Source organism: Argopecten irradians, chromosome 7 (assembly GCF_041381155.1).
Source record: "Argopecten irradians isolate NY chromosome 7, Ai_NY, whole genome shotgun sequence".
Taxonomy (NCBI): Eukaryota; Metazoa; Mollusca; class Bivalvia; order Pectinida; family Pectinidae; genus Argopecten; species Argopecten irradians.
In genome coordinates, this window is record NC_091140.1 from 30,243,095 (window position 1) to 30,270,886 (window position 27,792).

Consider the following 27,792-nt stretch of genomic DNA (forward strand, 5'->3'; position numbering starts at 1 on the left):
TTAGTCTTTTAGTCTTTAAATCCGGGTTTGCAGACAATTAGGACGAAAATCAGATTTCATTTTTACGCATTTAAAGGAAGCATTTAAGACATGAAGGTCATGATCATTTGAATATTTTATAATAGATTTTAACACAATGATTACAATACTTAAACATTTAACAATCGATCTCGTATGATTTGGTTGAGGCTAATAGACAGATATTTAGCGACGCCCCTTAACCCTCCGCTCACCCTCTCACCCCAGGCATTAGGCCTAATTGAAGAACATACATATGGTTCTATAGACATTTTTCTATATATATATTTATGTAATACTGTGACACAGTATTACATATATAGAGAAAGAAAAAATATCTATAGAGCCAAAGGCCTGTGATTGAAGTAAGATAAAGTAAATCTTTGGGCTTAACAACATCGTCGTGGTCTCAACATTTTAGACATTTCTGGATATTATCGAAGTTATTTTTGTATATAAATATCGTTTCAGAAATATGTTTAGATCTGTTAATGGATTTTACCGACATCTCTGATTTTGTGTGTGTATGTTTTATGACGCAAGGACAGAAAGTACATATTAGATAATGACATTTGCCAATTTTTGTTTAAAATTATCTTTTGTGAAATATCTATTTCTATAATATCTATAACATTCACTTATATTACATATCAACATAAAAAACCAGTTATCGAAGAGAAATTGTATCTTAATTTGGTAAACAGAACTAGCTAGGATCTACAGCTGAAGTAAATATACATTTTATAAACGATAGATGTAAACAAACGTTCAGATGCGATTTATTTGTGTTGAGGAAAGCAAATCTCACTTTACTTTTACTCCATTGACATGATTAAGGTAGGCAAGGCATGGACATACAATGGGGTATGAATAATGGACTCGACACAGGGGAGAGTTTAACGAACTTAATCATCATCGTTACATAATCAACTGATCGAAAACAAATTTCACATCAATGCAAAGTTAATAATTGTCTCGTCCCAGACGTTGCCTTGGGGTGATTGATTCGTGCATCGGGCCAGACTGACCAACGCGGTGATAGCACTGAATAATTGTGCAAATCACAAGCGCGTTTTTTTCGGAATGAATTAAAGAGGTGTGCTGTGTCCCTAATATCACGAAGGAGTCCTATAGTCCTGAACTGCGTCCCTAACATCACTGGTAAGTCATATGTAATGTGCAACTAACATCACTGATGAGTCCTACTGTGCCACTAACATCATCTGATGAGTCCTATACTGTGCCACTAACATACATCTGATGGGTCCTATACTGTGCCACTAACATCACTGATGAGTCCTATACTGTACACTAACATCACTGAGAGTCTATATGTACACTAACATCACTGAGAGTCCTATACTGTACCACTAACATCACTGACGAGTCTACATCACTGAGAGTCCTATACTGTACCACTAACATCACTGACGAGTCCTATACTGTGTCCACTAACATCACTGACGAGTCCTATACTGTGCCACTAACATCACTGACGAGTCCTATACTGTACCACTAACATCACTGACGAGTCCTATACTGTGTCACTAACATCACTGACGAGTCCTATACTGTGCCACTAACATCACTGATGAGTCCTATACTGTACCACTAACATCACTGACGAGTCCTATACTGTACCACTAACATCACTGACGAGTCCTATACTGTGCCACTAACATCACTGACGAGTCCTATACTGTGCCACTAACATCACTGACGAGTCCTATACTGTACCACTAACATCACTGATGAGTCCTATACTGTACCACTAACATCACTGACGAGTCCTATACTGTGTCACTAACATCACTGACGAGTCTTATACTGTACCACTAACATCACTGACAAGTCTTATACTGTACCACTAACATCACTGACGAGTCTATACGTGTTAATACTGTACCACTAACATCACTGACGAGTCCTATACTGTACCACTAACATCACTGACGAGTCCTATACTGTACCACTAACATCACTGACGAGTCCATTATCACTGAAGTCCTATACTGTACCACTAACATCACTGACAGAGTCCTATACTGTGTCACTAACATCACTGACGAGTCCTATACTGTGTCACTAACATCACTGACGAGTCCTATACTGTGTCACTAACATCACTGACGAGTCCTATACTGTACCACTAACATCACTGACGAGTCCTATACTGTACCACTAACATCACTGAGAGTCCTAACTGTACCAGATCTATACTGTGTCCACTAACATCACTGACGAGTCCTATACTGTGTCACTAACATCACTGACGAGTCCCTATGTGTACCACTAACATCACTGACGAGTCCTATATTGTGTCACTAACATCACTGACGAGTCCTATATGTGTCACTAACTCATAACATCACTGACGAGTCCTATACTGTACCACTAACATCACTGACGAGTCCTATACTGTACCACTAACATCACTGACGAGTCCTATACTGTGTCACTAACATCACTGACGAGTCCTATACTGTGTCACTAACATCACTGACGAGTCCTATACTGTGTCACTAACATCACTGACGAGTCCTATACTGTGTCACTAACATCACTGACGAGTCCTATACTGTACCACTAACATCACTGACGAGTCTTATATTGTACCACTAACATCACTGACGAGTCCTATACTGTGTCACTAACATCACTGACGAGTCCTATACTGTGTCACTAACATCACTGACGAGTCCTATACTGTCCACTAACATCACTGACGAGTCCTATACTGTACCACTAACATCACTGACGAGTCCTATATGTCACTAACATCACTGACGAGTCCTATACTGTCACTAACATCACTGACGAGTCCTATACTGTGTCACTAACATCACTGACGAGTCCTATACTGTCCACTAACATCACTGAGTCCTATACTGTACCACTAACATCACTGACGAGTCCTATACTGTGTCACTAACATCACTGACGAGTCCTATACTGTGCCACTAACATCACTGACGAGTCCTATATTGTACCACTAACATCACTGACGAGTCCTATACTGTACCACTAACATCACTGACGAGTCCTATACTGTACCACTAACATCACTGACGAGTCCTATACTGTACCACTAACATCACTGACGAGTCCTATACTGTACCACTAACATCACTGATGAGTCCTATACTGTGTCACTAACATCACTGACGAGTCCTATACTGTACCACTAACATCACTGACGAGTCCTATACTGTACCACTAACATCACTGACGAGTCCTATACTGTACCACTAACATCACTGACGAGTCCTATACTGTGTCACTAACATCACTGACGAGTCCTATACTGTGTCACTAACATCACTGACGAGTCCTATACTGTGTCACTAACATCACTGACGAGTCCTATACTGTGTCACTAACATCACTGAACACTAACATCACTGACGATCCTAGTCACTGTTCACTAACATCACTGACGAGTCCCTGACTACTCACTGTATGTGTCACTAACATCACTGACGAGTCCTATACTGTACCACTAACATCACTGACGAGTCCTATACTGTACCACTAACATCACTGACGAGTCCTATACTGTACCACTAACATCACTGACAAGTCTTATACTGTACCACTAACATCACTGACGAGTCCTATACTGTGTCACTAACATCACTGACGAGTCCTATACTGTGTCCACTAACATCACTGACGAGTCCTATACTGTACCACTAACATCACTGACGAGTCCTATACTGTACCACTAACATCACTGACGAGTCCTATACTGTACCACTAACATCACTGACGAGTCCTATACTGTCACTAACATCACTGACGAGTCCTATACTGTACCACTAACATCACTGACGAGTCCTATACTGTGTCACTAACATCACTGACGAGTCCTATACTGTCCACTAACATCACTGAACATCACTGTGACGAGTAATGCACTAACATCACTGACGAGTCTTTTGTCACTAACATCACTGACGAGTCCTATACTGTACCACTAACATCACTGACGAGTCCTATACTGTACCACTAACATCACTGACGAGTCCTATACTGTGTACCACTAACATCACTGACGAGTCCTATACTGTACCACTAACATCACTGACGAGTCCTATACTGTGTCACTAACATCACTGACGAGTCCTATACTGTGTCACTAACATCACTGATGAGTCATATACTGTGCCACTAACATCACTGACGAGTCCTATACTGTGCCACTAACATCACTGATGAGTCCTATACTGTACCACTAACATCACTGACGAGTCTTATACTGTACCACTAACATCACTGACGAGTCCTATACTGTACCACTAACATCACTGACGAGTCCTATACTGTACCACTAACATCACTGATGAGTCCTATACTGTACCACTAACATCACTGACGAGTCCTATACTGTGTACCACTAACATCACTGACGAGTCTATACTGTACCACTAACATCACTGACGGAGTCCTACGAAGTCCTACGTGCCACTAACATCACTGACGAGTCTTATACTGTACCACTAACATCACTGACGAGTCCTATACTGTACCACTAACATCACTGACGAGTCCTATACTGTACCACTAACATCACTGACGAGTCCTATACTGTACCACTAACATCACTGACGAGTCCTATACTGTCCACTAACATCACTGACGAGTCCTATACTGTACCACTAACATCACTGACGAGTCCTATACTGTGCCACTAACATCACTGACGAGTCCTATACTGTACCACTAACATCACTGACGAGTCCTATACTGTGCCACTAACATCACTGACGAGTCCTATACTGTGCCACTAACATCACTGACGAGTCCTATACTGTGCCACTAACATCACTGATGAGTCCTATACTGTACCACTAACATCACTGACGAGTCCTATACGTGTACCACTAACATCACTGACGAGTCCTATACTGTGTCACTAACATCACTGACGAGTCCTATACTGTGTCACTAACATCACTGACGAGTCCTATACTGTACCACTAACATCACTGACGAGTCCTATACTGTACCACTAACATCACTGACGAGTCCTATACTGTGTCACTACATCACTGACGAGTCCTATACTGGTCACTAACATCACTGACAGAGTCACTAACTCACTGACGAGTCCTATATACTGTGTCACTAACATCACTGACGAGTCCTATATTGTGCCACTAACATCACTGACGAGTCCTATACTGTACCACTAACATCACTGACGAGTCCTATTACTGTACCACTAACATCACTGACGAGTCCTATACTGTACCACTAACATCACTGACGAGTCCTATACTGTCCACTAACATCACTGACGAGTCCTATACTGTGTACCACTAACATCACTGACGAGTCCTATATGTCACTAACATCACTGACGAGTCCTATACTGTACCACTAACATCACTGACGAGTCCTATACTGTACCACTAACATCACTGACGAGTCCTATACTGTGCCACTAACATCACTGACGAGTCCTATACTGTACCACTAACATCACTGACGAGTCCTATACTGTGTCACTAACATCACTGACGAGTCCTATATGTGTCACTAACATCACTGACGAGTCCTATACTGTCCACTAACATCACTGACGAGTCCTATACTGTACCACTAACATCACTGACGAGTCCTATACTGTGTCACTAACATCACTGACGAGTCCTATACTGTGTCACTAACATCACTGACGAGTCCTATACTGTGTCACTAACATCACTGACGAGTCCTATACTGTGTCACTAACATCACTGACGAGTCCTATACTGTGTCACTCACATCACTGACGAGTCCTATACTGTGTCACTAACATCACTGACGAGTCCTATACTGTGTCACTAACATCACTGAGAGTCCTATACTGTCACTACATCACTGACGAGTCCTATACTGTCCACTAACATCACTGACGAGTCCTATACTGTACCACTAACATCACTGACGAGTCCTATATTGTGTCACTAACATCACTGACGAGTCCTATACTGTACCACTAACATCACTGACGAGTCCTATACTGTACCACTAACATCACTGACGAGTCACTATACTGTACCACTAACATCACTGACGAGTCCTTATATGTACCACTAACATCACTGACGAGTCCTATACTGTACCACTAACATCACTGACGAGTCCTTATATGTGTACCACTAACATCACTGACGAGTCCTATACTGTACCACTAAATCACTGACACTATAGTCATTATACTGTACCACTAACATCACTGACGAGTCCTATACTGTACCACTAACATCACTGACAAGTCCTATACTGTACCACTAACATCACTGACGAGTCCTATATTGTACCACTAACATCACTGACGAGTCCTATACTGTGTCACTAACATCACTGACGAGTCCTATACTGTACCACTAACATCACTGACGAGTCCTATACTGTGTCACTAACATCACTGACGAGTCCTATATGTGTCACTAACATCACTGACGAGTCCTATATTGTGTCACTAACATCACTGACGAGTCCTATACTGTGTCACTAACATCACTGACGAGTCCTATACTGTGTCACTAACATCACTGACGAGTCCTATACTGTGTCACTAACATCACTGACGAGTCCTATACTGTGTCACTAACATCACTGACGAGTCCTATACTGTACCACTAACATCACTGACGAGTCCTATACTGTACCACTAACATCACTGACGAGTCCTATACTGTACCACTAACATTACTGATGAGTCATATACTGTGCCACTAACATCACTGACGAGTCATGTAGTTCTGCACTGTCTGTTACACCAATTACATGTAGAGTCTGACGAATCCTAAAAGTATAAAACATTTGTAGTGTGATCGAAACTTCATTGTAGACTTGTAGATACAGTTTTAATTTAAAATCTTCAATCTTAATTAAAGTCAAAACCATAACAGAAACATGCCAGGCTATAACTAACAATACTCTATAAAGCCATGTCAAGATAAATCCTATGTGAGAATTTGTCCCCCTTGTAAGTTAGTTTCAACAATTTATTTCTCTTACTAATAATAATTAAGTAAAGTCTATTGCCTTATCATTGGTGATATTGTGATGTGATATACGTTCCTTAGTTACACTGTTCTGTTCTAAATGCGGCGTATTAGGCGCTTCGTTACGTTTTTTACGAAAACTAGGTAATTTGTCTACTTTTATCTAGTTACAGATGTCATTTTGATCAATATTTGACATCCTCAATAAGATGAAAGCGGATGAATATTTTGGGTGAGTTATAATTATATAGCGACAAGTCACCGTATTTACCCAATAAGCGCCCCTCTCCCTTTTTGAGGCCTCAATTTAATTAGCTTGAAAATTAGATTCTATAATAAGCATCCCCCTTTTTTTGTTAAGAGACTGGGGACTTATTGACTCGAATACGGTACATTGAATAACGATGACAATAGGTCATCCAAAAGGTCAAATGACCTAAAAACAAATAAACACATATATAGTATAAAACGTGATGTAGATTTATTCATCATTTATATACAGCAAAATAACAGAAACTATTGCTTCATAGTAAAAAGGATGCATTCACAACATGTCTTTGCTAGTACATAAGGTCAACATCTATTGACTGGTATAGTGTTGGGCTATACAAACACCTTTCATACAGCAAGAGGCCAAGAGGGTCTGTATCGTTCACCTTGTTCATTCAGTGACTACCACAACAACTCACTTCATAGGTAACATTTGCTTATATAATGGGTGATCATTACAAATCAAAAGTCTCCAAACGCCCTCGTAGTTGTATATGGCCAAATTGTTCCCATTTGGTGGTGCCCTTAAGCCACACGGGGACAGTCCAGCCACTAGTACAATCCCTATAGGATGATAACAGCTAAATTAGGTCAAGTTCTGACGGGTGGTTTTCGAGAAGTAGATTTTGTGGATTGTCGACGGACGGACGCCACGGTGAGGCATAAGCTCACACTAGTCCTTCAGACCATGTGAGCTAAATATTACTGAATTCATTCCACATTCATAAACTATATTATTATCACTCTTGATCCATATTAGTGTATTAAATTAAAAGAATAACAAGCAAACAACGCAAACAAATATCAGGTTAACAAGTAATATATAAATTTTGTAAAATACTTCCACTCATACTTCAATTGATATCTACAAATTTATTTTGATGTTAGACATAGTGTTACATTATTTGAAACTGTTTCATAATATGCTTTCTGCTAACTTTCCACTGCCTTGGTTAATTAACTTATACACCACTTCATTCCAAAATGGACTGCTCTTACTAGTCTGTGAACTTGAAGAAGCTAAATGCGTTTTCAGGAATTATTTAGATAAGCATTTAGCAAAATAACGTATGTCAAACCCGGATGTCAAACATCGTTTACAGTCTGCATACTGGCTCCAGGATCATAAAACATGTTTGACTTAGTCAATCAAATATGACGTACCATTTTGTAACACCATTTATGATTGGCTAAGTTTAAACTTAAGATTTTTTAGACTTAAAACCGTTTCGTGATCTTATGGCTTTGACTAGTAGTTTATTGTATTTTTGTTAAAGGATTGCAGTAAAACGCAATGAATGAAAAAATGTCTCTAACATTTTTTTCGAGCGTCCAATTAACTTTGTGAAACTAACGTCCAACTATATACGAGACTCGTGTTAAGAGTAACACATATATAAATAAAACATTGTTGTTTTTAACTTAATATCGTCTTCATTTTCGCTAAAATGTCTTCCTCAGGTTAATATAGGATGGAATGTTAAACTATTCAAATCAGGTAGACAATTACAAAAACATAATAAACTTAGCAAAAATAACTGATTTTCATTATGGATAAGCCTGCATGCCATCATGATAGTGAAAACGTCAACCACTTCATGTGAAGTGATACAATCAACAGGTGTTCAGTTCCTTACTCATTTTATACACTTTCGCCCATTTACCCCATACGCTACAATCCCATAACACCTCTTTCGCTTTTGCTGCTACCGATACCAGAATGTTAGGAACATTCAAAGCCACCTTGATATGCAACCATTAACATTTCATACCAACAGCTTATGTGTAATCTACATCGCAATATTAATCCTGTACAACTGTACAACAAATTCTTTAAACTATTATTAATCTTTAAAAAACGTGACGTATTTCCCATTAATTGTAAGGAGCAGATGAACAAAACTACGGGATACAACTTTATATTTTTGTCAGAATCAGATTTTTTTTTAATTTTAAAGTGATGTTGAAACAAATAATTGAGAGACATGTAGCGGCTGTAACAGATAATTATTTATCGATAGAATTACCAAAGTTATTAATTATAAAATCCAGATGACACTTCAATGTCATACTTCTGAAAAGTAGGAAGGCAATCAACTGTTCTAATTAGCTTTTTCGTGTTTTTTACCAACGGAACAAATGAGCACACTTGTTCATATGCATAAAAGAAATTAAAAAAACGAAGAAAACAATTAATGCTTAAAGATACTTGTGTTCCTCTTGTAACTTTAAAAAGAAGCCGAATACGTTTTAAGAAACAGTATTGATATGATAATGTTTTTGTAGTATCTAGCCCTATAAAATGAACTTAAAGAAGAAAATGAAGCGCGAGTTCACCATTGGTTGAAAATAGGTCAATGATACTAATTAACGAAATAATGCAAATTATTCATAACACTATATGCAAACGTTTTGCATCAGCTTGTATGTTTGTTTTATGTAGCTATCATATAGCATAGTGCAAAGGTCCTGCATGCTTTGGTAATTTTGGTGTCTGAATTTCAAAGATGGACTTAAACTTTACTGTTCTGTGCTATACGTTTTCAAATTCACTAAAAATACATTAATAGAAACCTTTAACTATTGTGATGGAAATTCAAAAACTTACAAAAGCATGAAGGACCTTTGCACTTTAGCTGCATAAACTAGCACCGAAGTGTCCATACACACTCCCAATATCTTTTCAGTCATTAAATGAGAAGGTATGAAACAGCTGTTCCCCTAACGAGCTAGATTTAAGAACTACAACATCCATAACTTTAAAGCATTGCACACTCCTTAAACCGTCCGTTCTAAAAGCCCACCAAATGAATTTAGAGTGCACAACTCGAGATGTAATTTATCTCAGCTGTGAATGTACTACACTAATTTCTAAAAGGCCTGCAAAACGCATAGGTGTAAAGGCACAGTGTCTTGTTCATTATAAAGTAATTAAATGTTTAATGGCTTTATCAAATAGAAATCATTTACTTTTTGTGAACTTCTGATAAGAGTCTGATCCATATGAAGAAAGTGCATTTTGTTTAATTTCAGTAGTCTATGTACTTAATCAAGACAGATATTAAAACTATTTATCACCCAGCGTAACTGATGATAATTATGACATATTATAGCGGTTCATTTTTGCATTGTAGCTAGATTGATACGTTTTTGTCGTTCATCAACTATTAAGATCTCGTTAGCATTAATTTTGCGAAATCACATCCTGATTTCACGTAATTTCAAAATCTGAATTATTTTAATACAATTCCACACTGCAATATCATAAACGTGTTTGATAGCTTAATTTGAAATAAGCTCGATGCTGCTGATGCCGTCACCGCCTGAGAAAATAATAGAAGTATTACAATGTATCATGGCAAACTTATCTCCTCAATTTGTATAAACACACGGCCTTGTCTTACAAATACCAGAAAAAACACATTTATGATTTCATTTTCGGTTGATACAATAAAAGTCTTGTATTGTCTTTTCAAACCATTGTCATTCATATAGCCTCTCACTCACACACTACATTGTACATGCATAGAATTAAGAACATTTTCTACGCTTGTCTCACACTTGCATTCAAAGTGACTGTCATAAGATAATATTTACATTCTGAGTGTTTCGTCACTATGTGAATCAACCAACTGACCAAACATTTGCCTATGAAAACACTATGAATACAGTATGAATACAACGATTCTCGTGCATCGATCAGCTGATTTTAAACAATACGCCAGTTTCATATCAATGAAAATAATTCCCCACAATATTTTAATGTATAAGCTCTAATGTGTTGATTCTTGATATAAAATCAACTAATGTTTACTGTAATAAGTCAATCAAATCGTATTATAACTATATTTCTTGTTTATCATTTGTCATTTGCAAAAATAGGTCGACCGAAAGGCGGAAGCTTGAAAACACGTTGTGAAACGACTTTGTCATCCAGCTGTTCCATTAATCTCGTCGTTTCTCGTCGTATTTGGGTGTCATAATTTTAAATATAATATAATAACCTTTCAATAATTATCATTTTTTATAAATTATTCTAATGTCAATATATGGATTGAATAGCAGAAGCTATCTACATATCTTCCGATGAGCGCTAACGCGCTCCACAGGATATGTAGATAGCTTCTGCTATTAATAGCCGCTATGAAAATTGGAAAAATACATTCAATCCCTATATGCTAGTTAGTTTAACAGTAGTATTTGAAATATAATCCTTTTCAGGAACAAGCCAAAACAATACTTAAAAATACAAAATAAGGGCCAGCAATATCCTTCAAAACATTCATCAAATATTTTCCTTTAAATTAAGCGATACAATCCTTTAAACAAACACTTAATATGTTCAAACAAGAATTACACGTACTTATTATCTTTCATATCCCAATTTGCATATAAAAACAACAGTAGACATTAACACAAATTCTCAGAATCCGCCAAATTTCCTGGTTTTTTCACTCATAAGTAAAAGGGCTGTATGAATACTTTCTCAGGCTTTTTCTTAGTATTCTAACGGATGCAAGGATTAACCGGACCGAGTTTTTAGTTCAATCAGATGTGAATATCTTTGTCAAAAGTGTGTTTTAACGCAAATGTTGACGCCGTCGTTAGCGGCAGCAAAGCAACATCTTCGTCGAAGGGGAGACAACATGTTCTTTTCTCTGGCCATCAAAGTAAAATACAATGCATGTGACAATATCAATGTTTTTAAATTACGGTATTTTGTTCAAAATCACAAAGAAACAATGAAAATATTTCATTCTTTTCAATTTATGAAAAGGTTAAATGTCCTGATGCATAAGTTTGCGGGGCGTGACATATACATACATGTTTTAAGTTAATGAGTTCAAACAGCATCTGATTCAAAACATGTCATCGTCTTTAGTATTTTTGTTATATTTCAAAAGATTACAGGTTGATAAAATACAATACAAACCCCTCTACTTGAACATAGACATTGCATTGCATTTTGAAAATAATGTAATGGATTTCTGTGCATGGAAAAGGCAGTGATTATTGAGACAAATGGATGGGTCACATGACATCTCCTAATTAACTTAAAGTAATCGATATATTTTGAAAAATAAATAAATATAGAAAATATCACTACGATTACATACAAAGGCAGTATCATATAATGATTTTTTCAGACGCTCATTTTGTATAAAAACACTCGATGAAAATGTTTTGAAACCTTGAATTCAATTCAGTTTTTTAAAGAAAGAAATTTCATGAAAACAATAAATCGAAGACAACCTTGCATTGAAAGCCTTGACATATAAAACTGATAAATCTAGTCTATACCTTGTACCAGCATCATAATTATTTAGCCTATTTATCTTTCTTTTATTCTGAACAAATATGTAATTACAATATTAGTTAGCCTACTATCTTCCTTTTATTTTGAACAAGTACAATATCTTTTTTTATAAATAAAATGCGCTTGCGGAACACATACCAATACAACAAAACCTTCTGTAACAACCTGATATCTACTTGTATAAAGGAACAAATCTTTAGTCATCACCATTTTCATATCTAATAAATTAAATTGAAGCTAACGCAGTTGTATCAAAATTCTGTATCTGAAATAAAACTTTTTTTTCAAATTCCCAAAAATATCCTTTACTGTTTTTAACATATAAAAATGCATAAAAAAATTGTTTATATCAATGCTTCAAATGATTCATCACAGATAAGTGATACGTACAATATATTCTTCATCCCCACAGGATTGTCGTTTTAGACGTGATTGGGTTTTTTGTATCAACAGCATGTTCAACGAGCATAATAATCATATCATGCATGCAAAATATTGTCTTTTCTTCTGAGAGTATTCCAGAATATAAACAAAGCTCTTGAAAAAAATGAGGTATAACTGTTAGTTGTAAATAAATTGCTTGCTGCCAATGTAATTTGATGCTATTATATGAAGAGGAAAAAACCAACATAATTTTGATTGAAATCGGTGTGCGATATTTCTGTGGTCGCAAAAATTATCACCATAGAATTCAGCACATATACATTGCATATCTCAATTAATATGTCAAACATAGCTGATTTTCTTCAGTTTATTTTAAAAGTATTTTGAATTGATGAATCGGTTCACTCTCTACATTTTATTAGACTTAGTGTAAACCAGTTTTTTTCTTTAAACTATATTATAAGTGGCCTCTATTTTTCATTTTTGAAAATTATAATAAAAAATCTCTTGTAAATGCCAAGCAGGCTAAATAAAATTCAACAAATATAACCTAAAATATGAAGAAACAAATATAACATATATTATATGAAAAAACCCACTTCTCTTCTATTTCGCTCTCTTCATTTTAAAAATAATTAACAAAGCTATTCAAAAAATGATTAGTCCAGATATCTCTATTGCTATCACTATTTTAATCAATAATGAAGAATTAAAGTTCGAATTCATACATGCACAAATCGATGAAAATGTCATGTGTTCCAAAATTCAAATAAAACATTCAAAATGTTTTCTTTTTTGAAAAATAACTGTTTTCTTTTTCTTTCTGTGGTTCATACGACAGAATAAAAAAACTATACTTGTCGTTACGAATTCATTTAATGTTGTAGACAATGTTCTCTCAAACCTTTGAAAGTTTGAAAAAATTTATTTCAAATTTTTGAGCCTTGAAATATTCTACATAATTATCATATATCTGATGTCATAAATAAAATAAAATTTTAATTTCAAAGTACACTGCATTTCATATTTAAATCAATATGTTTGCCCCTTGATCTTCATTTTGTCAAATAAATCAAAATATGCACCAATTTGTTGTCACACACCATCGTGACATTTCACCAACATCTAGAAATATTTAAAAGGGTCATATACTAAATCAAGCACACCACAATCTTGGAAAATATTTAGAAATATTTCACTTTCAGATATCCAATGGTATATAATGAATGTGATACTCACAATGGTAGTAAGTTTGTTCTCATGGGCATTTTGATGGGCAAAGTACGTACTTGAATTTCATTACTATTACCACCAATATGATACTGAAATCCATGTTACAAATAAGTGTTTATATGTCATTATTTTGAATGAAACAGTCAATAGACATGTACTTGAGATTATTCAGTTTCAGTATTAGGACTGTCATTTTGTTAGTCTGGGACTGTCATTTTGTTAGTCTGGGAAAGTATGTTAGGACATGTTTATCCCGAAATGAATGGTTCTGATAAATGGAAATTTTTTCCTTTCCATTTGTTAATAAAGAAAAAAAAAATAGTTCATAAATAAATGAAAAGCACCAACACCGCCATTTTGTTATAGAATCGATACAAAATGTTTTCAAGAAGCACAAAACTGGGACATATATTTTATTTTCATAGTAAATTCAAGACGTTTTATCATCATTTCTGAACTAATTTCTTAATTATTAAACATATTTTTGGCTTTGTTTGAGCTTAAGATATTTGCATAGATTTTTCTCTATTGTTAATTAGTCTCATGGAATTCCATATGAACTTTTCTTATAAGAATTTAAGTCCAAATTCGTTCTACAAAATTAATATTGCGACTCTATATTGTAATTGTAAAGCATTCATCTTGTCAACATAATTGCAAGTTTCATACATAATCTTACCTATCTAATCGATTTTTCATGGGAAGGAAATCTTAAAACATTACAATCTACGTTTTCAATTGCTAACCATCGTAGTAGATGCACTAATCCATCAATGCACCAATTGCAACGGTTTTCAAATTGATTAAGCTCTAAAATAAATGTCCCCCAATATAACTATTTGTATACAGTACTCAAATTGTGTTTTGAACTCGTTAATACATACGAGAAAGGTCATCTTTGTTCGAGTATCATTCCTTTGGTGAACATGGATCATTATCCACAAGAAAGTTGCACAAAAAATACCAGTCATGTGTCTGCATAAAACTACCCAAAAGTGTAGCACTAGGCTGGAGATCAGTAAAATTCCTCCATAAAACTACCCAGAAATGTACCACAATGCTAAAGATCTGTCACATTTCTCCACAAAACTAGCCACAAATGTACCACAAGACCGGAGATCAGTCACACTTCTCCACAAAACTACCAGGGAACAGTCCTGTTTTCCCAGTCCTCTGTAACGTGCCCTTGTACCATCCGTCATCTCGCTTCTTATGCACATATACAAAATCTCCAACTTTGAGTTCCAGCTCTATTTCACTTTGTGGTGGGTAGGGGACGACACATCTGCACCTATTGGATGAAAATAAATTACCAAATGATACAAAAAAAAAATTACAATTGATAACAGAAGCATTTACACCTATTGGATGGAAATAAATTGCCGTAAATATACTTATTTTTCAGCGATAGTTTTATTTTAGCGCTTTTTGGGCTGTCTTTGAAGCACTAATGCATATGCACAATGCTTAATTTTGTAAAAGGTATTTCAGGTATTAGAACATTAAATTTCGCTCATTTATAAATATCAATGCTAAAAATTCATACTAAACAGTTTTCCACACTTGCCCTTAATTTGATATCGTTAAAATAAGTACTTAACAGTAGCCAAGGATACAAAATAAAATTTTCAATATATATTGCAATAAGAAAATAACAATAAGCTAACAAATATATGATGCAATTATTTGAAAAACATTATCTCACTTTTCCCTTAAAGGAGGATTTGGTCTCTTTGGTTTAGATGGCTGTGGAGGTGGTGGAGGAGCAATCGACGAGTCAAATGATCCTGTCTTCACATGTAGTGGGCCCTCCACTGATAACAAACTAGAGGTATCAGAGGGGCAGGAGCCGGACCGCACGTGGGATATAGTATTATTATTTTCTAACACTAGAGAGCTCGCTGCACCAGCTGCTGCTGCAGCTGCTGACCCAGCATCCTCTACAGCTGAAGATTTGGACTTTCTGCTCTTTCCAGAGGTGAGACGTTTAACAAGGCTTATCTTCTCCTTGTCACGCTTCTCCTTCTGTAGAAAAGGTAAATATTATTAAGCATAGTCATCAAGCAAATGACAAATAGGACAACGTTTGGGAGTCATTAGTGGCACATTTTATTACAATGCCATAACTTAATCTGCACGAGCAAAACATGAAACTGTGACTCTGTTTCCAAATTATGTTTTCATTTCTTTTGAATTTCTTTTTTCCCCCAAATTAACCTATTCAAAGTTTATTATTAATTTTAGGATTTTAACATATAAGGACTGCATGATGAAATTACAGAAATATAGGAGTAATGACGCTCAAACGATGGCATTTTTATCTATATGGAGGCCGGTGTATGTCATCATTACAACAGGTTCCTTGGATTTTACTAGATCCAGGTAATTTCATACATTTTTTTAATTCAAATGAATTTATTACCTCAATGTTAAAAGATTTCAAAAAGAAAACATCTTATTTCAGCTAGAAAACTAAAAAGTGTTATGTTTGAACTTGTTTACCCACACTCACTTTGTCTTTAGACGACTGTGGCGCTGCACTTGGTCCTTCCCCTGAAGGCCCTATGACAACATTTGGTGGTGTAATGTTAGCACTAGTAGCCATTGACTTCTGCATGGCCAATAACTCAGGTGACAGGAATGCTGGTCCTTGGTGATTGGCAGAGGTGCCTGAACGCTGAGGGAGATAATTTGTCGCGGCGATGGAGCCAGGCTTGGGAACATGCTGGTGACTAGCTGCCGTGCTAGATGAGGATTTATGAGCAGAGCTAGAACGTTCCGACCTGTGCGATGAGTGACTCGATGATTTGTGCGATGAGTGGAATACCTGAACACTAGCACCGGTGGGTACTGTACGACTGTCAGATGAGTTAGCGACAGATCGCGACAACACAGTTGACGACGATGATGATAACGATGTTGTCTGGCAGGATTTAGAACTGGACAAAACAGACGTAGAGGACGGGGATTGGGACGAAGAGGGAACTACAACAAATGATGGTGGAGATGGTACTTTGGCACGGTTGCTTGGAGGCTGGGGCGATGATGTAGCTCTGGGCGGTGTCAAAGAACTACGTTTGGGTGAGCGGCTACGTCTGGAGTTGAGTTGTGGTGACCCAGATGCAGAAGTTACTCCAGCAGCAGATGCAGAGTTTGCGGATGTGCAGGTTGGGGCAGATGAAGTTGGAGCAGCAGCTGTGGTTGTTAGCGGTGCTGATACCATCTGAGGCTTCGCTCGTATATTTAAGACATTGGAATTTCCTACAGCACGAAATGCACTCTGGTGTCTACAATGAAATCAAAATATCAAATTAATATAGGCTTTGTCCTAAAATAATATTTAATATTGGTTTCTCTTGTTCTTTGAAAAGATCAACAATGTTGCAAAAGCACAAATATTGCTTTATTTTAAGACAAGTGTTTGCTTTGGTAACATGTATTCAGCAACCCATTCTGATCTAACAAAGTGACTTCACTCATCTTCACGCTGTCAGTACCTCTGATATTTTTTGGATCACATGCGCAAAGAGGTACTTCCCGCTGACCAATTGGTGCATGCGATACAATCAAGAGGTCTAGAGGGCTTGTATAGCATGGATTCACCTGTATTTACCTCACTGAGCCCAGGAAATTACTCTGATAGATCAAAATGGCGGCAACTCGGGTGATACAAGGCTCCATTTATTATTGAAATTTGAAATTATCAAAAATGATAATAATTTCTAATGAAAATAATATTATGAATATAATTACCAGTATTACTAAGAAAAACAATATGATGGATAATATTACGACAATTCTCTAAAAGAAATGTAGTTTCTGAAGAAATCTGGGGGTATGAAATGTGACACTATCTAGCAGGACTCACCTGACTGTTTGGACGTAATTCCCAGGGAAAACCCCCGTGTGTCCTGACTTGAGACACTGTCCTCTGAACCAGCCGTCCTGGCACTTGTCCGAGACTGTATAATAATCACCCTTCTTCAGCTCAATCTCATCCTCCTTGGTAGGCTTGTAGTTATACAACGCCACATATCTGTGCAGAAGATAAATTACTGTATTAGATAATTATTTATTTGTATTAACTCATTCACCCCTGCAATTTCATAATGGACTGGTCTAGTCTTTGATTTAGAAGAGACTAAATGTGTCTTCAGGGGTGAAAGATTAAATATTATCATAGTGATAAAGATTTGTTTGACCATAGCATTCAATGTAAAGTGTAAATTATGTATGCTTATGAAAAACAATTCTTTAAAATATCTTAAAAATCCTCATAAAAAACAAAATAGATCACAATTGTGAAGTTCAATTGTTACATACAATATAAAAGAAATGGAATAAAAAAATGACACGTTCGTTTTTTATCCAAGTATTATTACCAACTTAATGTTAAACAGTTTATATTTATTTATATTTACGTCCCATAAGACTTACACGACTGAGTTTATACCCGGTGGCGCCTTTAGTCCTTCAAGTGGAGAAACTTTCTGAGTATTAGATGAGGTGCCATCAGCACCAGCAACTTTCACATCCTGAAAGATTTAATCAAATCAATCATTTAGCATCAGATCTTTGTAGGAAAAACAATAGTCCTAAGTGTTTCTTAGTAATATCGAATAGTAGTTGGATTTTTCAAACAATCCGATGAAGATGAAAATTACAAATAAGGAAATTTTTCAACTTTTTGGTGTAGATACAAGAATATTTCAAAATTTTAAAAGTAGTTTAATAAAATTTGCATATATTTTCATTTTTTTTTTTTTTTGTCATCATTATAATAATTTTTCTTTTTTTTTTTTTTGTCATCATTATAATAATTTTTCTTGCGCATTTTAAATTGTGTGTAAACCATCTCAAAAACAGAAACAGATATGCCAATGAACATTTTACTATGTTGTATGACAGAAGTTGAAGGGGTGACAGACAGCAACAATTTTTCTGATGGTCAACAATCCAATATGGCAACTAAGACCTAATTTCCAGTTTTAATCTTATGACAATATCTCAGTAATTGCTGGACAAATTTCTTTCATTTTTTTGAAAATATCATATGTAGACTCATAAATGAAAAATAAATACTAAATCCATCTACTAAATTTTGATTATCAGCATACTTAGTAAGCACACAGAGTTCAATAGTATCTCATATTGTAACTTACCTGTGTTAAAGTTGCAGAGGGAGGATTTTTGCCAGCAGCCGCTCCCTCGTGTGACTCATGGTTGTAGAACGGTAGGGGTGGAGGTGACATGGAGCGAGGTGAAGCAATAATTAAGTTTCCAGCACTACTATTTATTTCTAATGACCTAGAATACAACAGAGAAAACATGTCAAATCTCAATGATTAGAAAATTTATTTTCTAAAAGTTTTTTCAAACATGGCTTATTGTATAAACTTTGCTCAACATAAATACATCAATACAATGTATAATGTATATTTTTTATTTTCTTTTTTAACTTAAACAGCAAGTTTGTATCAGTAAAATAAACAGATTTCTCTTTTCATTTAAGAATTTTTTTCTTCAAATTATGTAATTATTGGTTTGACTGACTTTTTTATTATTTGATTTTTGTTGTGGTGTGTGTGTGTGTGTATGCACCTGTCTGTGTGTTTATTTTTTACTTTTTGTTTGTTTGTTTGTGACTTTTTTTACATCTACTTATTTTTGTACAAAATTTCTGATAAATTTTCGAAAATAAATAAATACATAGATAATTTAATAAATCTTCATTTTCAAGATGTATATGTAGGCCCTATAGGTACCGTAAACTGAAAATGTCTGTTAGAGCAATGATACTTTGGTTTGACTGAATTTTGTCTAATTTTATCATTTTTATAATGTTTTTTTGATAACAGCTTCATAAACTTAGCCCTTATCATTTTATACAAGTTGTTACAATGTAATGATTACAAAGATGTGCTAAGAAAATATAATATTACTGTCTAAATTCATCAATATGGTTAAGTCCTAAGTTAAACAAAAGTCCTCAAAGAACAGCCAAAAAAGTACTCAAATTAGAGTAAAATTATTCTCATTGAAATTACTGAACATGGCCCACATGTATTAAAAGAAAAATCAAGTTGCACAGTCATGTAATATGAATCTACCAATTTTATTTAAGAAACAGACTTGCTAAGCAAGAGTCATGCATACTCAAAGCAGAATCAGAAATCACAAGCAAACCATAAATAGTTCAAACATCAATAAAGAACAATTTTAAAAGGAGCAAACATTCTTTGCTAAAGGGACAAGTTATAATGGAGCATTTTAACGCGAAAATATATGTAGGACCAAATCAGTATTAGCATATCATTGTTTGTTTTCTGCAATTCTGAGAAACTATACAAACAAAGGGAAAGTTCCCATTATCTCATTTTTGAGGTTTGGATAAATTTATCTTATTTTGCTTTTTATTTCATTTAAAATAGTTATGTGGAGTTCACACTCATTTATTTGTAGAGGGTAACTGACTTTTTTTTACCCAGTAAAATGATCTTTGAAAAGAATACCATTGCATGAGGGTCCTTGCAATTTCTTTTGCAACTTGCAAATATTGTTTTACTAACTGAAGACATCATTGAACCTTTTATCAGGCTCCTATTGTGTGAAGATGACCACAATTTCTTTAGCAATGTGGAAATATCTATTCTGTCTTTTCATATTACAGAGTTGTCTGCCCTTGTGGGTAGGTATAGATTGTGATGTTATACTGTATGCTTACGAGCATAACGCCATATTTCCAGAAAAAAAAAATATGAAAATATGACTTCATAATGGATTCCTATTTGCAAGGGAGGTAACCCTGTAATATGAAAAGATGTAATTGTCAAGGAGCAGCAATAATTGATTTGTTTTAAATTACTTTGTTAATTTATGAACAAATCTGGGTGTATGTTTACCTTCTATGACGCTGATCATGACTAGAGTGTGATCGATGACGAGATGAGGCATGGAAGGAATGCCGTTTTTGTTTAGGTATAGAAACCCTCTGAGAGGAGTTTTTATCGGGACCAGGGGGTGGGGCCTCAGGGGTTCTGTCCCTGTGTGACCTGTCCCCACTAGTCGGAGTTCTTCCTACATGCATAGGTACTCTGAAATAGGCACATAACAACAACATACTGAAATCAAATACACATCACAACTAACATCAACAACATACTAGACTAACGTTGGTTTCAAGTTACCAAAACAACATTGGAAAAGTAAGATTACCATGAATGTCCCATCCTGGTGATTGTTACCATATTTGACCCAATAAGAACCCAGGGCAATAAAAAAAAAGTACAATGAAGGAACATTTAAAGGTAGGTTTCGCCCAATCAAATAAATATTTTTTGTAAAATCCGATAAAAGGAAGAAAAGATGAAAAAACATATTGAAAATATCTCAATTTAATTTCTGTATGCGTTTGAGATTGAACAAATGTGTCTTGAATACATAATTGAAGGAAATCCTTGATTTTATTACGGTGTCCGTCAGACAAAATAGTATGCAAATGAAGCTGCGATGGATTGTGTTGTCGAAGTTTCGCGCATGCGCATTGTCACGCACTCAAAGTAAACAAAATGGCTGAACGAAAGTGTGTGAGATAAAAAATATATCTGAATCGGCAACAAAGTGGATGAAATTATAATGGGATCGGTAGCACCCTAGGATATCTATAGGGAATTAAATTCAGAAATGGCATGTATAGTAATAGAAGAAACAGAAGCCACATCTCAAGCGGAACTTGCCCGGATCTGTTGGGACTCGTGTAACGGCGTTGCACGTGGTGAGTTAAATTTCAACACATATGCCAGCGTGCATACAGCCGCAGACAAACTACATATGTATGTTTGGTGTACTAAGCTAGCGAGCGCACGTAAGTAACATGAGGTGTTTTAGATTATATGGTATGTATAAACAGTCCATCGTACTTCGATTTGTTGTTGTTGCTGTTTTAACTGAACATGCCGTGGCAAACTGTCACTGCCATCCTACTTTTTGTTGCACGCTGCCGTTGCTGCGGCCTCGTTTTGGGAAAAAATACGTCATGTTCTATGTAAAGCTTGAATACGCTCTATTTTTAGAGGAGTATTTTCCTGGTCAAGCTAGGCAACTGACCACCTATATTGTTCACTGTATGCATTGAAAATGATCTGAAGATTATATCTATGTACAGGATAAATTTTAATTTCGTAGTCTTTATATTTCATTGGGCGAAACCTACCTTTAAGAAGACCAAATTTGAGCTAACATTTCACAAAATTAATTCAGAGAGTAAGACATTAATCAATTTTCAAAAGAAATCTTCACATCTTTCATAGTTTTAGTCTGTTTTAAGTCAATATTACTTGAAGCACAGGAGTTTGACGTTCTGTCAATAATATATAGAAGTATAAATATATAAAAAATACCCCTATATACTATATAAATTGTAGGGGTATTTTTTATATATTTATACAACATATATTATTGACAGAATGTCAAACTCCTGTGATTAAATCCTCAAAAAGGAGGAGAGGCGCTTATATGGATAGGAACACTGACTTATTGGGTCGAATACAGTACATCATATTTTCACATGATTTTGTGACATTACAATCACCTGAAGTAGGGTCTATCGTACCCAGCTTAGTCGTTTTAGTATCTCGAAACTACTATATTGGTGTTTATTCCATCCACATGTTCTAATATGTTTCAACATTTGAAATCATGATGTTCTTGAATGTATGTTAATCTTAAAGTTTTTAGATTTTTTCCCCAATATGAAGGGATAAACTGAATTTTTTTTCTTCTTCAAGAGTATCTTTTTAATTAAGGTTATTATATAATACTATGGTATATTTCACTGCTTTCACTACAAATATGGAATAAACACCAACATTTTACAACATTTTTACTAACAAAAACTATCATAATGTTTGCCTTTTTATAGAATCAATTTCACCCAACCTATGAGTATAGCATCCATGCACCAAAGACCAGGTTATTTATTTGTAAAAGTTTTGACTCAATATAATGGAAATACAATAAATAACACAAATAAAACAATATATACAAACAAGAGCAGATAACTTCGCATAATGAAAAAATAAAAATGTTTAACCATATTTACACAATCTAAAACTAGTCATCAACTTGCTGATCTATCATGTAGCAATACACTATGAAATCATTAAAATGTTACATGCATTGGTACAGTATGAGCTTGGGTTTACAAATGAGGACAACATGCAGGCAAATCACTTCAATAATCAAAGTGTGTGAAGCACATATCAAAAGGAAAAGAACATTTGTCGACAAATCATTGGACCATTATCAGTCAGGACTGAAGCATACGATGTAACGCTGGAGGAATCTTGAGGCCAAACAGGTCAAGTGCATTTTCTAGGTGAATTATTTTGGGTGTATTTGATGTCAAATAACTTAAAACAACCCCTTAGTTTATTCAGAGAAACTTAAAGATGCTCCACTGCCGACAAATGGTATTTTTTCACTATCAAAAACAGAAGCAGACGATTTAGTATTTTTCTTCAGTTACAAAAGTTACTTACTTTACACTATTACCACCATTGAAAAGTTTGAGCTTCTAATTTTACTTCAAGTTAGAAATATGAAAAATAATTAAATGCATCCCGAAAAAATTCCGTGGCACGATATCCTATATGGAATGAAATACTGATTACGCATGCACCAAATGCAAAACAAATTATTTTATATTATTTTTTGTGTTAACTAGACATATATATACATAATTAAACACCAATTATTGTTCAAATAATGAATACCATTTATACTCTGTCGGCGGTGGAGCATCTTTAACTGTATTTTCCCAATATCATGTGCAAGAATATTCTTCGAAATATTTTTTCTAAATATACAGATATTAAGCAAGAAAAAACCAAAGGCCCAAGGGTGTTAAATGTCATGACAAAATTGATTTTACATTTAGACAAAAGATAACTTACAGGTCCTTGAAAATGTCTGAAGTATATATGGGATCAGTGTCGGAATCAAACTCAAGCTATCTTAAGAAAAAAGTATATTACCTAATTGCAACCACCCATAATGCGGTTTTAAAAGGCAATGATAATACAGAGGCTAAATTACATACTCCTCATGCAAACAAACTACATTACATTTAAAAAGAGATGAAAACAAAGACAATGTATGGAAAATTAAGTCTTACTTTGCCTTATAGTTAATTAATGTTTTTGCAGCATCATTCATCTGAAAGAAAGATAAAAAGCATTCAAAACATTTAAGTCCGAGTCTCAATATATGTAATTAGATACTAGATGATTTTATGTCACCCCGATTTTGAGAATTTCTATACAAGTAATAAAAAGTTCAGTACACGATGTATTTTAAATATGCATATGAAACATATTACTGGCTAATTATTTTGAATACAGCCACTTGATGCAGGCACTGATAGTTCTAACATTTCGTGATTCACATTATCAATGATTTTTTTACATTCTAACAAGCGAAGAGAGACAACTCTTGTACACCACCTACCTCCACGAATGATATAGGAAAGATGCCAATTTTCTCCCCCTTTTTTCCTTCCACCCAGTTGTCATCCACCCTTTTTATCACAGTCAAATATTCCTCCTAAAAGGTAAGAACAATCTTTTTTAAATAAAGCTAACAAAATGTACCTTAGCGATGTGTTATGTTATTTCTGTTTGAAAATTGACAAAAATGATACTGTAAAAACTTGTGAAAAGTGCGTACTTTTTTGCACAAAATAAAATTATAAAGTTAGGGTTGCACAAATTACACTGATATCGATAATTGTCAAGTTTTTTCCAAAGGAAATTTATGATTTCTGACAATCATTATTCATATTATTACTATGATTGGATACGTTATTTTATATTTTCTTCATCAGGGAAATAAGACAAATCTGGGAAACCTCAATTTGTAGCAACAGATTTATTATTATTATTCTGACTTTACAGTTTATTCATCAAGTACTAGTGTTATTCCAGTAAAATTTGTTAAGTAGTCCAGCTATTAAAGAATGTTTGCTATTATTTTTTGGGCCATGTGAGCTATAATTAATTAATTGATTTATCAATCAATTTTAATGTGGTTTATTTCTTTTTACCTTTTTGAATGCTAAGCAATCTTTCTCTGCATCATTCACCTCAAAATCAAACAAGGCTTTACATTGGGGTGTTGTTACTGGCACAGGAATGATAACCTGGAAAAAACCAAACGAGCTGATTCAAAACAGCAAAGCTCGCCTCTGGCTGTCCTTCAGACCTTCAGAGCTTTATCATGTAAGAAAAGTTTTGAACATTGGTCCTCTTGCAATTCTCAGATCCTGTGTTTTACCCTTAAAATAAATTCACACATCCTTAAAAATATCCAGCATTTTCTTCCGTAAAATGATTATTCATACCCATCACAATACTTTCAATCCAATGTTAATGTAGAAATCAATGCCAGATTTCTACTTTCAAAGATAGAAGACTCAAGAGGGTCAATTGCTCACATATCATTTATTCAAACTAAGGGTCTTAACTAGGCTCCACACTTTAATAAGTGATAAATACAGAGGTTGGAATTTAGACCTTAGTCAATAATTACAAAATCTTAAACATTAATATGTATACCTGAACATAACTGGCAGGGAAGAAGCCATGTTGACTTCCAAGCTCCCCATGAAACCAATTCTCGTCAACTTTTTTCCGAAGGAGTATCAAGTCACCTTTCCGAAAGGATAAGTCCCTGTAAACGTGTAACAGAATCAAATTTAGTTTATTGCATTACAAGACTCTTTCATTTGAGGATAGGAAGGATAGGGATACATTGTAGTAATACCCGGTCAAGGCTTGCAAACTTTTGTGATTCTGAGGGTAAGTAAAATATCTTTATCCTTCTTATCCACATCTGTAGGTATGAGAGGAATGTTTGTCCTGTCTAGATATATACATATCATCATGTAAAAGCATCAAATTCTTTTCCCGATATGAAGTACATATATAAAAAATATATAAATTATCCAGAATCGATCGGTGGATAAAAAAAAAAGATTTACGATTTTTATCAATTCTGAAATGGAATGGCTACAATAACAATAAATCAGTTTTTCTTACCCTTGATCTTTCCCTTCATAGTTGTACAAAGCTTTGGCACATGCATGAGTATTATTTGGTGACTGAAATAAAAAAATTCATTTTTGATAATATTAAAACAATTACAACATACTATGAAGTATAGGTTTTAAAAAAAGTCAATGTATACAGTACCATTTTCAAAATTACAAGCGACATAATAATTCCTGGTATCAATATTGATGTAAATATTGTGAGTGATACTTATATATATAAAATGTATAGCAATTATAATTATGTCTTTTATCTTCTTTCTACATCAATTTGATCTTGATCATGATCATGACATGTCTACACAAAAACAACATTGGCATATACATTGCAGTTTATAAGTCCCATTTTTTTTAAAAACATTTATCACATATAATATATACATGTACATATACTCATGTGATAAATTTTCATTTTCATGTTTTCAGAAAAAAAATAAACACTTTCACACATTTCTTATGTTTTGATTTTTAAATATCTTTCAGGCTAGGTTTGGTGTAGTATCATTTTAGGTTGTTAACTTTAATATATTAAATATTTCTAAAAAGATTGTCATTTAATCTGCAGTGTTTATCACATAATTATTAATATTAATTAATGCACCTGTCTTGAAGACCGACTGCCATGTGCTGTACTTTCTTGTTTCCCAGAATTTGGAGAATAAGACCTCTCAGTTGCCTGTTTAGTTTTTATTCCTTCAAGCAATCTTACTAGTAGGATATTAAGTGGCAGATCCTCAACACGAATTTCAACAAGTGTTCTACACTCTGGACACCGTAGTTCATGTTTTGTGCTGACGATCTCGTCCAAGCATCTCCTACAGAACGTGTGTTGACAAGGAAGCACCTTGCTTGTCCCATCTAGTCTTTCTAAACAGACAGAACATTCCAACAGCTCATTTAGTGACTGTTCGTCCATAATTACAATCAGGTGTAATTCCAGACATACCAAAATAGGATAGAGAACGGCATGCTACATTGTCTCACTCCTGCTATTCCTTGCAGACATTGTGTGATACTGAAAATAGGCAATTCTTTGATGATGTCATCTCTTTTTCATTTCAAAGTCAATGACAATTGAATAATCATTTCAAATGATTAATCGTGTCAAGTCATATTGATCTACATATGATATAAGATTCCCTTTTACTGTGTTTTCAAAACTTAATCACTTTTGTGATCTTTCCAACATCCCAGTGTTGTCAGAACAGTTGTATTTTCTGGAATTTCAAGTTGATATGTAGGCCTAGTTCTGTGTCAACATCGCCATCTTGGAATTAAACCGGAAGTTGCGGATGAATATCAGAAAAATAAAAGTGAGGTAAAATAGTCCAGGAATATATATATATTTGTTTATTTCAATGCAATTAATTGATAATTTTATCATTATAATATCGCTTTCTACAAGCTTAGTTTATGTAATAATTCATTTTTACCGAAAGAGCTTCATTTATTTTTTTCCCGAATAA

The 27,792-nt window shown here is 34.8% G+C and overlaps 1 protein-coding gene across 2 annotated transcripts; it reads right to left on the reverse strand.

The window, feature by feature from the left end:
* Positions 1 to 14,616: 14,616 nt before the first annotated feature.
* On the reverse strand, positions 14,617 to 27,600 carry LOC138328108 (E3 ubiquitin-protein ligase SH3RF3-like). 2 transcript variants are annotated; one of them, XM_069274738.1, is made up of 13 exons: positions 26,928 to 27,600; positions 26,316 to 26,377; positions 25,833 to 25,947; positions 25,322 to 25,417; positions 24,727 to 24,822; positions 24,395 to 24,435; positions 21,123 to 21,314; positions 19,383 to 19,527; positions 18,658 to 18,755; positions 18,089 to 18,256; positions 16,733 to 17,507; positions 15,926 to 16,245; positions 14,617 to 15,511 (listed from the first exon to the last, which is right to left on the reverse strand). In XM_069274738.1, exons 1-13 carry the CDS (start codon positions 27,240 to 27,242, stop codon positions 15,340 to 15,342), a joined length of 2,595 nt encoding a protein of 864 aa, XP_069130839.1. In that variant the 5' UTR covers positions 27,243 to 27,600; the 3' UTR covers positions 14,617 to 15,339. The 2 variants fall into 2 exon arrangements, with proteins under 2 accessions (XP_069130839.1, XP_069130840.1); XM_069274739.1 differs by lacking the exon at positions 21,123 to 21,314.
* Between the last annotated feature and the right edge of the window lie 192 nt (positions 27,601 to 27,792).

Bases quoted from the DNA above. Each gene is read 5' to 3' on its own strand.
- LOC138328108 (XM_069274738.1), bottom strand. From the start codon at position 27,242: ATGGACGAACAGTCACTAAATGAGCTGTTGGAATGTTCTGTCTGTTTA. The intron at 26,378-26,927 runs GTGCATTAATTA...TTTTTATTTCAG, and splicing joins GCAGTCGGTCTTCAAGACAG to TCACCAAATAATACTCATGC. The intron at 25,418-25,832 runs GTATACATATTA...GGTTTTTTCCAG, and splicing joins TCCCTGCCAGTTATGTTCAG to GTTATCATTCCTGTGCCAGT.